Source organism: Dendropsophus ebraccatus, chromosome 2 (assembly GCF_027789765.1).
Source record: "Dendropsophus ebraccatus isolate aDenEbr1 chromosome 2, aDenEbr1.pat, whole genome shotgun sequence".
Lineage (NCBI taxonomy): Eukaryota > Metazoa > Chordata > Amphibia > Anura > Hylidae > Dendropsophus > Dendropsophus ebraccatus.
In genome coordinates, this window is record NC_091455.1 from 95,261,452 (window position 1) to 95,275,849 (window position 14,398).

The following is a 14,398-nucleotide window of genomic DNA, read 5'->3' on the forward strand; positions in this document are numbered from 1 at the left end:
CGTTTAAGTGTCAAGAGCATCTCCTGTCACTAACCGATCAGGACCCCCGCAGTGTGACTACAGGGGGCCAGATTGCTTTCACGGACCACCAGAGGTCTCTTACCTTCCTCCGTGCGGTCCGATCAGTGCTCTGCCGCCTCATCTCTACATTTCTAGTATCGCTGGGACCGTGAGACTGAGCACCTGAGCTTGAGCCATTGAGCCACTCAGTGCCGTTCAGCAAATTCTTTTTATGTATTTTTCTTACCAGAACTGAAAAGTTTACGTGGTCTTAAAGAACTGCCTTCGTCTCCTTCAGTATTTGTTCGTTTTCTTTTGTTTTTTAAATCTTCGGCTATGCCTGAAGGATACAGACCTTTAATAAGCAAGATATAAAAACAGTATGGAAAACCACTACTGCTACATTATAAATACAAATGCACATACATTACCTCCACGCAATGCATTGGTAACAGTATTAGGTAACAGTAATGACACAGTCTAAACATGGCTTTTGTTAAAGGGGTTGTTCAGGGTTAGAAAATTATAGCTTCTTTCCCTGTCACTTATATATTGCAGCTTAATCTCTCTCCCTTCAGTGTAGCTTAGCTTTAATACTAGACCCAAAATCATGGATAGGTTAGGCATTATGTCTAGAAGAAAGCACTTGTGTTTCTCTAATCCTTTCATGCAGACTCTAAGGGGGAGATTTATCAAACATGGTGTAAAGTGAAACTGGCTCACTTGCCCCTAGCAACCAATCAGATTCTACCTTTCATTCCTCACACTCTCTTAGGAAAATGAAAGGTGGAATTTGATTGGTTGCTAGGGGCAACTGAGCCAGTTTCACTTTACACCATGTTAGATCACATTGGGGGGGGGGGGGGGGGGGGGGGGGGGGGGAGATTTATCAATCAGTAATGAGACAAATCGGATAGGACCAAATCCATCCATAGAAACAACTGCAAATTAGGGCTGGGTAATAATGGCCTAAATCAATTTCACAGTTAATGGAATGTGTAACCTTGATAACGATAATTAAAAAATTATGGCACGCCCTTTTTGAATGACACACCAACTTGGCCGTGCCAAACTGACAATATTTTGTTTTAATAAAGTAAAAAAATAAAAATAAAAAAGTAACTCACTGAGCAGCAACCAAGAGGCTGTGTCATTTAGTCTATTGCCATTATTAGGAGGTCTCAGCAGAGACCCGACCCCCCGCTGAGACCCTGACAGTAGGGTAAATGCTTTAGTAACCGCCCCAATGGCTGACACATAGAACTATATTGGGAGTAGTAGTTGCTATATACTGGTATAGTATATTTGGGTTTATTGCAGCCGTGGTAGCAGTAGTGGAGCTGTATACTGGGGGTGGTAGTTGCTGTATACTGGTATAGTATATTGGGGGTAAAAGTAGCTGTAGTAGTAGTGGAACTGTATACTGGTATAATATATTGGGGGTAAAAGCTGAAGTATTATTTAATTGCGGGTAGTAGCAGTAGTAGTATTATTATATTGGAGGCAGGTCTATGGAGTTGGAGTAATGGAGTCGGAGTCAGAGCTAGTTTTGGCTGGAGTCAGAGCTAGTTGTGGCTGGAGTCAGAGTTGGAAAAAAATGTACCGACTCCGACTCCAGCTTTAAAAAAAAAAAAAAATCTTTAACAAATGTAGAATTGAATTTTGATATGAATTTTACAAGTTTTTCTTATGAATTTATTTTATGAGCAACATTCTAATAGGACACTGGCCCTATTACATAAGGGTGGTCATGGAAAAGTAGTCGGTCAGTATTTGGCAGTTTGTTTCTGAGCTGGAAGGGACCATTGTGTGTGTGTGTGTGTGTGTGTGTGTTCGGGGGGGGGGGGGGGGGTGTGGGGGGGGGGGGGTCTGTGCTGGTCTCTTCCTGGATGCTGGATGACTGTGTATGAGCAGCAGTGTAATATGGAAATATCCTGTGCAATATAGAGGAGGAGGAGGAGAAGACATAAGTAGGGTAGCAGTAACCTCTGTCCTCAGTGTGGTGTTTTCTCTCTGGGAGAAGATTGTGTGTTTTTCTTCAGTGTCCGGCAGCTGTGTGTGTGTGTGTGCGTGCTATGACTGTAGCAGGCTGTGTGTATGTGTGCGTGCTATGGCTGCAGCAGGCTGTGTGTGTGTGTGTGTGTGTGCGTGTGCGCGCGCTATGGCTGCAGCAAGCTGTGTGGGGGTGTGTATACTATGGCTGCAGCAGGCTGTGTGTGTGTGTGTGTGTGTGTGTGTGTGTGTGTGTGTGTGTGTGTGTGTGTGTGTGTGCGCGCGCGCATGCGTGCCCCCACAGTGACCTTCTATATCACTGTGTGACCTCTATATCACTATGGCTGACCTCTTTATCAGGGATCTGGCATTGTTAGCAGTGTTTCTTTAAGTACGGTGAATATTTAGTTAGAAACATAGAATACTGTCAGCAGGAAAAGATCACCTGCTCCATCTAGTCTAGTCAAGTCAATTCTTTAAGCGGAGAGGCACATAAAGCGAAGGCCCACGAGCCCTCCCGTTCAAACACATTGAAGGCAGGATTCTGTAGTGTGAATGGGGTCTTATTGTATCAGCAGAGTATCAAGTTGAACAAAAAGTATTTACAAGTACATATACACATTACATAGCATATGATAGACTCCCCGGGATGGGGAGACTACCCCACTCACTGGGTAAACAAGTATTCCTATTCTATACACAGGCCATAGTACTCATGTAACCATAGTACTCATGTAAAAAAACAAAAACAAAAACAAAAAACACATAGTACCAATCGGGTCTGTGCAGCTTTCGACATCCATTTTGCTGGTGGTGTCTGTGTGTGGTGGCTGAAAAAAAACACCAAAAAAAAAGTATGAGTAGTTTAAAGTGATGCTGTCACGCGGCCCACCCCCCTCCTTCCTACTTGCTTTTCCTGGCACAATTAAAGTTAGATGCTGCACATTAGAAATGTACCTTTATAAAAGATCAACACTATTACATTGGTGCTCAGTCCCCCTCGCACACACAGTGACGGCACACTGGCGGGCATTAGAAACGCTGTGTGTCATCTCAGTGGTGCCAGAAAAAAACTAAATATACTACACAACACTTAATAATTCAAGTATGTTTTGCAACAGTTCGAGGGCCGAAGGTTCCCCATCCCCAATCTAAAACCATGGGATGACTGCACAAATAAATAAACCAGAGGAGATAAGATAGAAACAGGTGTGGTGTAATATAGTTATTTGATAGCAAAGGCAATTTGGCTCGTCATCTCCTGATGACGTGAGGGAAATGTGCGTCTTGCTCTGTCTGATACCGGTGAGGTTTTCTGTGCAATCACTTTATGGCTCGGTTCACACACAGTATATTTCAGTCAGTATTGTGGTCCTCATATTGCAACCAAAACCAGAGGTGGATTGAAAACATAGAAAGGCTATGTTCACATAATATTTGCTGTTATTTTAAAACAATGGCTGTTGTATTTAAATAATGGCAGTTCTTTAACGTTATATGGCGGCCATCCACTCAATTTCAACTTTGTGTGAACAGAGCCTTTCTGTGTTTTTTAATTCATTCCTGGTTGAGGTTGCAAAATACTGACCAAATACTGACTCAAATATACTGTGTGTGAACCCAGCCTATATCTGTATGTATATGGTTGTTTACATAGAATCAGTTTCTGTGTGTGTGGGAAGGCTTTCAGCAGGTTCTTAAAAATACCGGGACACTACTTTAGACACCACTGTTACTCATAGTGGTGTTTTAGTTACTTTTTTTTTTATTGTACTACATTTTCCACCCAGTCTATATAACACTATCACTACCAAATATAACAGTGACTGCAAGGTGGTGCTGAGGTTTTCTTTAGCGTTGTTCACAGCATCAACATTGGTCTGTATTGGTAGTAGGACCAAATTGTCTTTGCTATCAAATTACTATATCAGGCTCAGACTGGCCCACAGGGGAGCAAGGAAATCCCTTGGTGGGCCCTACCTTTAGTGGGCCCCTGAGCAAAAGGTGGGCCTTGCGGTTTGGCAGCTCTAGATGACATATATTTCCCTAGCACCGCTGCATAGGCCTGTGAGTTATGTGCACTCTTCTGTAACTCCTTCTTAAACGTAAACCTGCTGACACTTTACGAGCAGTGAGCTAGCACTGCAGGTCACATTCACAGCTCTGTGCAAAGAAGCTACAGTAATGTGAAAGATTTTGTGCTTGGTATAACTGATGTATGTAGGGTGGGCACCTAGAATCAAATTCCATCGTGGCCCCAAGGTACCTCAGTCCAAGACTGAACTATATTATACCACAGTTGTATCTATATCTATCTATATATATATATATACACACACACACACACACACACACACACACACACACAGTGGTACCTTGGTTTCATAGTAACTAGGATTAAAAGCGTTTTGCAAGAAGAGCTCACGGTTTTTCAAAATTGTTATTAGGTTTTAGAGCATTGCTTTGGTTTAAGAGCTTCATGTACTGGAAGGGGGAGGGGGTGGAGGGGCATGGTATGCATAGCAGGTTCTACAGCACTGTGCTCACTGTACAGAAAATTGTTTCCAAACCCCAAAAATAATTATTCTGAATAACATGTAAAACAAATAAAACAAACATTTAGAAACAGCTGAATATGTGATATTATAAGTTACTGCACAGTATAGCAATCAGCATTTGGAGTATAATGTATATTAAATGCATAAACCTGAAAAAAACAGCAGCAGTTTATAGATACAGGATCAGGGCTGTGGAGACGGAGTCGTGGAGTCGGAGCTAGTTTTGGCTGGAGTCGGAAAAAAATGTACCGACTCCAGCTCTAAAAAAAATGTAGAATTGAATTTTGATATGAATTTTACAAGTTTTGCTTGTGAATATATATTAGCAGCAACATTCTAATAGGACACTGTCCCAATTAGATAAGGGTGGTCGTGGAAAAGTTGTCGGTCACTATTTGGTAGTTTGTTTCTGAGCTGGAAGAGTCCATTGTGTGGGGGGAGATCTGTGCTGTTCTCTTCCTGGATGCTGGATTACTGTATATAGGCAGCAGTGTAATATGAAGATATCCTGTGTAATATAGAGGAGGAGGAGAAGACATAAGTAGCAGTAACCTCTGTCCTTAGTGTGGTGTTTTCTCTCTGGGAGAAGATTGTGTGTTTTTCTTCAGTGTTCTATGGCTGCAGCTGTGAGTGTGTGTGTGCGCTATGGCTGCAGCAGGCTGTGTGTGTGCTATGACTGCAACAGGCTGTGTGTGTGTCTGTTCTATTGTGTGCTCCCACAGTGACCTTCTATATCACTGTGTGATCTCTATATCACTATGTCTGACCCCCCTGTATATCACTATGGCTGACCTCTATACTACAGGTATCTGGCATTGTTAGCAGTGTTTCTTTAAGTATGGTGAATATTTAGTTAGAAACATAGAAGACTGTCAGCAGGAAGAGACCACCTGCCCCATCTAGTCTAGTTGTGAGTAGTTCAGGACATGGGAGGCTGGAGACTGGCTGCATCCACTGCACACACAGGAGAATCTGCTTTATATACAGTATTCCTTTATTCACTCAGAAGTCGCCCCAGGATCATGTAGGACATTAGGGAGAAGCTGCTGAGCCCGTGTGATAAATAAATCCCCTGGTATATGACCAGCCATTTATGAAAAAGCAGGAGTCGGAGTCAGAGTTGGAGTCGGAGCTGCGGCTTACAGACTCCACAGCCCAGTACAGGATGGAGCTGCAGATCCTCATAATGCAATAGCGTAGTACAACAGGCTAGAATAGAGAAGCAGGCCTGCTGTCATAGGTTTGTGTGGTCACATGACAGCAATAGGGAGAAGGGGGGGGGGGGGGGCTGTTCAGCGTGGACCAATCAGGAAGTGAGAATCACAGAGCTGTGGAGGAGGACTGAAACCTTTCTATATAGCAGTATGAATGGCTGAGTGTAAGTGCAGGCACATTATAGCAGAAATGGAGAGGATGGGAAACAGTGCTGTAGACCACGCTTTGCAGACCATGTGCCTCCATCACAGTACAGGGAGCTCTTAAACCAAAGCAATGCTCTTAAAACAAGTTACAAGTTTGAAAAACTGTGAGCTCTTCTTATAAAGCGCTGTGTGTGTGTGTTTATGTGTGTATATATATATATATATATATATATATATATATATATATATATATATATATATATATATATATATATTTCCCCCCCCCCATTCTTCCAAAAAAATCGCAGCAATCGGTTGGGCAGGTGGGTGCCAGCAAGAGAAACAGAATCCGCTGGTGCTTGGCTAAATATAGAACAAACAGTTGCGGCACTCCAAAGTTTTTTCAAGTGAAAATATATGTGATTTATTAGATGAACCAAAACAATACAGCTGCTGTATTGTTTTGGTTCATGGAATAAATCACTTATACTTTCACTTGAAAAGACTTTGGAGTGCCGCAACTGTTTGTTCCATATCTCTCTCTCTCTAATATATATCTATATCTATGACTAAATAAAGAATTGAATACTGATTATTAATTAAATGTTGTGTAATTTTTTGGAGGGTATTTGTATTTAATTACACACCAGTATTAGTAATTGGCAGGTCTTTTTTTTATTTCAGTGGTGCCTGCAACACTAAGATGGTCCACATGAAGTGTATATTGTATAAGTGTATATTGGTGTATATGCTAAAGACAGCATATGTTGTCTTTAGCATATACACCAATATACACTTATGTTGTCTTTAGCATATACACTTATGTTGTCTTAAGCATATACACTTATGTTGTCTTTAGCATATACACCAATATACACTTAAGTGTATATGCTTAAGACAACATAAGTGTATATTGTATAAGTGTATATTGGTGTACATGCTAAAGACAACATAAGTGTATATTGGTGTACATGCTAAAGACAACATAAAAACAACATCTTCTCTATACAGAGTGGTCCAAAAAAAAATGGATCCACTGTTTAAAAGTCCTTAACTTGCAAACTAATTGACGGAGTTGTCTCATATTTGGTGAAAGTGTAGCTTAAAGTCCAACTTAAAGATATCACTGTAGGTGTTCGAAATGGTCACCATTCACATCCACACACAAACGATGCCGCTGAACTGCAGCACGAACTACTGCCTGCAACGTGTTCAGTTCGATATTTGCACAAGAATGTATGATGGATTCTCGAAGTTCATCCAATGTGCGTGGCTTTTGTCGATAAACGACGCCCTTTAGTGTTCCCCACAGGTAAAAGTCCAGAGGAGTTACGTCTGGGGAACGTGGTGGATACTCCACAGCACCTCTACGGCCTATCCATCTTCCTGGTAGATTTTCGTCGAGATACTCCCTAACACGATGTTGGTAGTGGGCTGGGGCACCATCTTGTTGAAAGTAAAATCTTCCGTCTCCGTACAGGTCTCGGATGGCAGGTAAAATGGATGTCTGAAGCTTATGAAGGTACACCTCACCGGTAACTGTGCCGTCAAAGAAGAATGGCCCAGTCAAGCCCCGGTATGACAACCCACACCACACATTTACTCTTGGCAAATTCACGGCTTTGTCGACATGGACGTTCGGATTTTCGGCAGCCCAGTAGATGCAATTGTGGCGATTTACTGTACCATTGTTTGAACTGTGCCTCATCAGACCACAAAATCATCTCTGCAAACTCGTCATCGTTGCGCACCATGTTGTTAAACCACTCGCAGTACTCCATTCTACGGTCTGGGTCGTCCTCATTCATTGCGTGTAGCAATCGTGGGATGTAGCACTTCCACTTTGCTGTCTTCAAAATTAGCCGAACACTTGAGCGACTCACTCCAGTTTCATGGACACACTGTCTCAAAGACTTCTGTGGTGAGCGAGTCACTTGTTGTAACACACAACGGGAGTTAGCTGGCCTTGTTACTGTTACAGGTCGTCCAGATCGTTGTTTGTGTACATCTTTAACACAGCCTTCGGCTTCAAATTTGTTTCGAATGCGACGAATCGTTAAACGCGTCGGTGGCTCTGTTTGATACTCATTTCGTCATTGCCGTTGAACCTCATTAATGTTTTCTTACTTAAAATACCACTTCAAAACTGACTTCCTTTCATCGAATGTAAGCCTTGCGCCAGCCATGTTTACTCGAGTAACTAGGTGCAACTACGAACACAACACAGACTATCCGGCGACTGTCATCTGACAAAACAATACATTGCTTGTGTGATAAATGCCGGAACTTCAAACTAGTACACTACCAAATATGAGACAATTCCGTCAATTAGTTTGCAAGTTATGGACTTTTAAACAGTGGATAAATTTTTTTGGACCACTCTGTATTTTGTCAAATTTACCTTATTAGTCCTAATCAGGTCACGGGAGGGCATTTCTTGTAAAGCTACGGTTTCCTCATCAAAATGAGACAAGTGAAGAGTGCCTGAAATTTTTTTTTTTCAAAATATTAAACAGATTTGTAAATACATTTTGTGCTAATTCCATCCATAAATATCATACAACTGCTAGAAGGTAAAATAATATTTGTATTGTGCCAACAGATTCTGCAGCAGCTACTTTAATACTGTACATAATGTCTATCTTGATTTGTGGAAACTCACAACAAGGCATGCGAATGCCGCATGAGATTAAAGGGAACCAATTACCTGAAAAATCGATATGAGGCCAATAATATGTGCTCATACACCCTTCAACACACTTTCCACACATGTATCTATAGCAGCTGCCCCTGCCCCACACACCCCAAAATCATACTTTGATCTTGTCCCTGCCGTATGCTAATTCCAGTGAGGTAGACATGTTTGCGGTTCATCTTTCCAGGTACTGTAGTCACGTTCAGGCCAGGTAGTCACGGCCTCCGGGGGCGGGTTTGGCTGTAATCACGCCTCTATGGGCGTCATTCACAGCCCCCTGTCACTGCATCATCATCCGAGGGCGGGGCTGGGAATGTGTAACTGAGATCCAAAGCACAGCGGCTCCATCTCCCCCCTGCACTGTATATGTGTAAACTGTCCTCACACACAGGCAGCTGCTGCCTTACACAGCCTCACAGAATGGATGATTCTACACCAGCAGCATCATTCAGGACGCTCTTATCCCCCTCCGGCAGTTACTGTGTGTGGCCCCCTCCTCTCTTTCCCATGTGCTTCTGGTGCCGCTCCGTCTCTTATGCTGTCAGAGAGGGAGATGGGTGATAAGGAGTGCAGCACCTATGGCAGGAGGAGGAAAGGAGAGGAGGGAGGGGGGGCCGCTGCTGTCACAGGGCGATGGAGTCACATGGAGAACATGAGGAGGGGGGATAAGAGCATCCCGGAATGATTTTAACCCTTCTGGCTGCTGCTGGTGTAGCGTCATCCATTCCGGGAGGCTGTGTAAGGCAGCAGCTGCCTGTGTGTGGGGACAGTTAACACATATACAGTGCAGGGAGGACATGGAGAAGCTATGCTGGATCTCAGTAACACACTCTCAGCCCCACCCCCGGATGATGATGCAGTGACAGGGGGCTGTGAATGACGCCCATAGAGGCGTGATTACAGCGATTTCCCACCCCCTGAGGCTGTGACTACTCGGCCTGAATGTGACTACTTGGAATGATGAAACGCCCACATGACTACCTTCCTGGAATTAGCATACGGCGGGGACAAGATCAAAGTATGATTTTGGGGTGTATGGGGCAGATGCTATAGATATATGTGTGGAAAGTGTGTTAGATGGCGTATTAACCCAGATTATTGGTCTCATATCGATTTTTTTGGTGATTGGTTCCATTTAAGCAAAGTTATTAGGAAACTGCCCAGTCAAAGTAAGATCACATGTGGCAGATTTGGTAAAGAATTGTATGTGGCTGTACATACACAAGACCTGTTCGTAAATGGACAGGCACATGCTGCAGAAACCCCACCATTCACATATATGTATATTCACTTTTACATGGTATACATACTTTAAGACTAAATGCATACACAATATTGGGCACTTTTATTTTTTGTTTAACCTAAAATAAACATACTGTAGTAGTGGTGGAGCTTTTATTACCTCTCAGCACCTCCTGCTCAATGCTGTCCGGTCCTGGTTTTGTCCTCCCCCTGTTGTGTCGTCTCTCCCAGTCCCCAGAACCACACACACAACCAACTGACGCTACCTCCTCACCTGTGACTTCTGGCCCCCCGGACCCAGCACACAGGCCGCTGCCTCCTCACCTGTTACTCACAGACCCCACACACAGACCGTCACCGCAGCCTTCTTGCTAATGGTGAGGAGGCTGTTCTTGGCAAATGTTAAGGAGGCTGTATCATGTGTGCGGGATAGTGAGAATGGTGCGAGTTGTGTGCGGGGTCTGGAAGTGAAAGGTGAGGAGGTGGCCGCAACCTGTGTGCAATGTTCGGTGGGCCTGGTTTGACAGGTGAGGAGGCAGCGGCAGACGTCTGTGTGTGGAGTCCAAGGAGGCAAGAGTGACAGATGAGGAGGCAGCATCGGCCTTTGTGCAAGACCCGGCGGTGACAGCACCACGGGTGGAGATTGAGACCAGGGCTAGGCATCATGGAACAGGGGGGTTTAAACTGAGAGCGGCACTGACATGAAAAAGGAGGGGGGGGGGGGGGGGAAAAATCGACCTGCCAAACATCCAGTTGGTTAACTGAGGCATTGTTGCTATCGTTTTTATAACTGTTTATCGCACAGCCCTACTGCTGATCGTGAGAAAACTCAACATGCTTTTTCCTAGCTAACATATTTTTGATTTAAAGGGGTAGTCCGGCGAAAAAAATATATATAATATATATTCCCCTGTTTAAAAATCAACTGGTGTCAGGAAGTTACATAAATTTGTAATTTACTTCTACTAAAAAAATCTAAAATCATCCAGTACGTATAAGCTGCTGTATGTCCTGCAGAAGGTGAACTCTTTCCAGTCTTTTTTTTAGTTTTTATTTACTGCTTTTCAAATTTAACAGTAAAAGGCATAAACTAATGTCATCAGAGACAAAACATTCATACTAGTGAGCAAAAGGGTACAGCAGTAGTACATTTCAAAATTTCGAAAATATAAGGGTCAACTTCACTATTATACTGCTGTCTACACAACCAAGTGAATAACAAAGCAAGGGTGCCACCTCTGTCCCTGGCAGGAACTATCAAAAGCAGGAAAGGTTTTCTATGGGGATTTGTTACTGCTATGGACAGTTCCTTTCACAGATGGAGGTGACAGCAGAGAGCACTGTGTAAGACTGGAAAGAATACACTACTTACTGTAGGACATACAGCAGCTGATAAATACTGGAAGACATGAGATGTTTAAATGGATAAAGTAAATCACTGCTTAGTGATTTCTTATGGACATCAGACTCGTGAGCATTAGCATAATGAGCGCAAAGGCAATCGGCATGGATTTCTAAGCAATATGAATTGCATCCAAAGCGTTACCGGGAGAAGAGGGTAAGTATGAAAAGTTTTATTAAGGGGTGGGGTGGGTTTTGCCCCAGTCTACTGCATGACAGGTTCCCTTTAAAGCACGGTAACTTAAAAAAAAAAAAAAAAAACAACATGCAAAACTGCAAACATGCTTTATTTCACATAACACATAGTACCAAAAGGGTCTGTGTAGCTTTCGGCGTCCATTCTGCTGGTGGGGTCTGGGTGTGGTGACTAAATAAAAAAATAAAAATAAGTATGAGTAGTTTAAAGTGATGCTGTCACCCTTCTATTCTTGCTTTTTCTGTCACAATTAATCTATTGGTGTATAAGCTTAAAACAACATAATATAATCTCTATACTTTGTAGAAACTTACCTTATCAGGGGAGGACATTTCTTGTAAAGGATCCAAGGTGTCGTCATCCAATTCAGATAAATGAAAAGTGCCTGAAAAAAAAAAATTGACAATCAGTACAAAATGCATTTACAAATCTGTTTAAAATCTCTAATTCCATCCGCACAAACCAATCATTCTTTAAGCCTTTTAATATGACCATAAATATTAAACTGCTAGAAAGAAAAATAATATTTGTATAGCACTAACAGATTCCGCAGTGCCTACTTTGATACTGCTCATAATGTCCTTTTGATTTGTGACACTCACAACAAGGCAAGCTAAGGCACCATGGGATTAAAGGGGTTATCCAGCGCTAGAAAAACATGGCCACTTTCCCCCCTCTCTTGTCTCCACTTTAGGTGTGGAATGCAATTAAGCTCCATTTACTTCAATGAAACGGAGTTTGAAACCCCACCCAATCTGGGGACAAGAAAAGTGGCCATGTTTTTGTAGAGTTGGATAACCCCTTTAAGCACAGTTGTTAAGAAAACTGCCCAAAGTAAGATCACATGGGGCAGAGTTTCTTGTTTACGCTGTTCGCTTTATGGTACAACTGACATGTTATCTATGTTACTCAAGTACTAGAGATGAGCGAACCGGGTTCGGGTTCGAGTCCATCCGAACTCGAACATTCGGCATGTGATTAGCGGGGGCTGCTGAACTTGGATAAAGCTCTAAGGTTGTCTGGAAAACATGGCTACAGCCAATGACTATATCCATGTTTTCCACATAGCCTTAGGGCTTTATCCAAGTTCAGCAGCCCCCGCTAATCAAATGCCGAAAGTTCGGGTTCGGATGGACTCGAGCATGCTCAAGGTTCGCTCATCTGTAGTCAGTACAATTACAACAATATATAGCTTGCATAACTTTTTTTGCGAAACCAATTGTACTTTGCAATGACAGGCATTATTTTACCATAAAATATGCTGCGAAACCTGAAAAAAATCATTTGCGCTGTCAAATTGAAAAAAATGGGGAATTTGTTTTGATTTTGGGGAGTTAGCATTTACGCCATTCGCCCTATGGTAAAAATGACTTGTTATGCATGTTCCTCAAGTCGTAGTACAAGTAAAGTACTAGTACAAATAAAGTTTTGATAATTCAAAGTAATTAGCCCCCCCCCCCCCCCCCACACACACAGCAGTGAGTTATTTTTTGTCCTTGTAATGGCAGGGCTGTTTTCCCTCCTCCCTCCCCATACTCCTATATTTCATTATTTTGTGTATGTGTTCTTATATCATCTCTGTGGGAGCTTCCTTGTTCCTGTGGAGCGCTTCTGGTGTCTGCAGCTCTGTTTTTTCGGAGCTCCGGCGCTGTGGAACACATATGCGTTCCACAGGGCTGGAAGTGACGCATGTGACGTCATTTCCGCCTCTCGTGTGCGCTCCGAGACCGGAACTAGCGCGGCGTTCGTTTTTCGGCCCGGGAGACAGGTGAGAGGTGTGGTTTTCTTCCCCTCCAGGTACATTCTCTTTCAGGTACCTGTGTTGCATGTGGGCAATCTAATCTTTGTACACCCGCCGGTGGGCGGAGCCTAAGTGGAGCCTTCTCTGTGATTTAAACTCTCACATCTTGCTGTCTCTTCCTGGAGCCAGCTGATGATTGCACTGCTGTGACTGTGTTGATTGACCTCAACCTTACTGCACACTCTTTCAGTAGGTGTTATATGCTGTTAACCCTTTGTGTTATATCCAGATTCTTATATACATGTTTTTCAGTCATGTCTACAGAATCGTCTACCCGCAAGTCCGGCTCTAAAAAGCACCATCTGGCGTGTAGAGAATGTGAGACCCCGCTGCCGGATGACAGCGAATTTACAACCTGTGAGTCTTGTCGCCCCAAGATTCAGGTAGGACAGACACTATATGTCTTTGTTGATGTAAATCCACCATCAGCAGGTACAAAAATTATTTTGTTCCTAGGGGAAAGATGAGCCCACTATTCAGGATGTGATTATTTGGGTCAGCGACCTGGCACACAATTCTGTCAACAACCTAAAAGAGTCCCTGACTCAACCTAGGTATTAAAAAAAAAAAAAAAAGTTTTTTTTTTATAATTTTTCCTCCTTTCTGGGCCAAGAGTAATGGTATTTCTTTGCCTTTAGGAAAAGGCCCAGAAGAGAATATGAATCTCCTTCCATGTCTGTAGAAGGATATAGAGTTTTGGATAAAGTGTTTTCTTCTGGTTATGAAGATGAAGATGAAGAGGAAGATAAGGATAAGGAGAAGGAAAAATTCCTTTTCAATTCTGAAAATATTCTCAAGCTAGTGACACTAGTCCGGGCTGATACTTGGCCTGATAATGAAGAATCTTCCTCCTCCAAAAATACTAAAGTGTTTAGAATGGATGAATTCATTACGGATTTGATGAAATCCGAATGGAAGAGGCCTGATAAGGCCCCCTCCATCAGCAAGAGATTCTGGAATCTTTTTCCTGTGGATGAAGAACAATTTGAATCCTGGACTGAGCCACCTAAGGTGGACATGGCTATTGCCAAATTGTCCAAAAAGATTAAAGTCCCTTCTGATGACGGTTCAAGTCTCAGAGATCCCATAGATCGCAGGGTGGAAGCATCTCTAAAGAGAGCCTATTCTGCAGCTGTGGCCCAAGCTACCATA

At 42.9% G+C, this 14,398-nt stretch overlaps 1 protein-coding gene across 7 annotated transcripts in view; it reads right to left on the bottom strand.

The window, feature by feature from the left end:
- SYCP2L (synaptonemal complex protein 2 like) overlaps positions 1 to 14,398 on the bottom strand; it is a 209,361-nt gene that overhangs the window by 28,786 nt on the left and 166,177 nt on the right. For 6 of the 7 annotated variants that reach the window (XM_069958020.1, XM_069958016.1, XM_069958019.1 and 3 more), the window contains 5 exons: positions 11,760 to 11,830; positions 11,559 to 11,616; positions 8,313 to 8,395; positions 2,765 to 2,822; positions 248 to 355 (listed from right to left, as the gene is read on the bottom strand). In XM_069958020.1, the coding sequence (XP_069814121.1) occupies positions 248 to 355; positions 2,765 to 2,822; positions 8,313 to 8,395; positions 11,559 to 11,616; positions 11,760 to 11,830 (378 nt within the window). The remainder of the gene's footprint in view (positions 1 to 247; positions 356 to 2,764; positions 2,823 to 8,312; positions 8,396 to 11,558; positions 11,617 to 11,759; positions 11,831 to 14,398) is intronic. The other variant, XM_069958018.1, reaches the window with a different exon arrangement.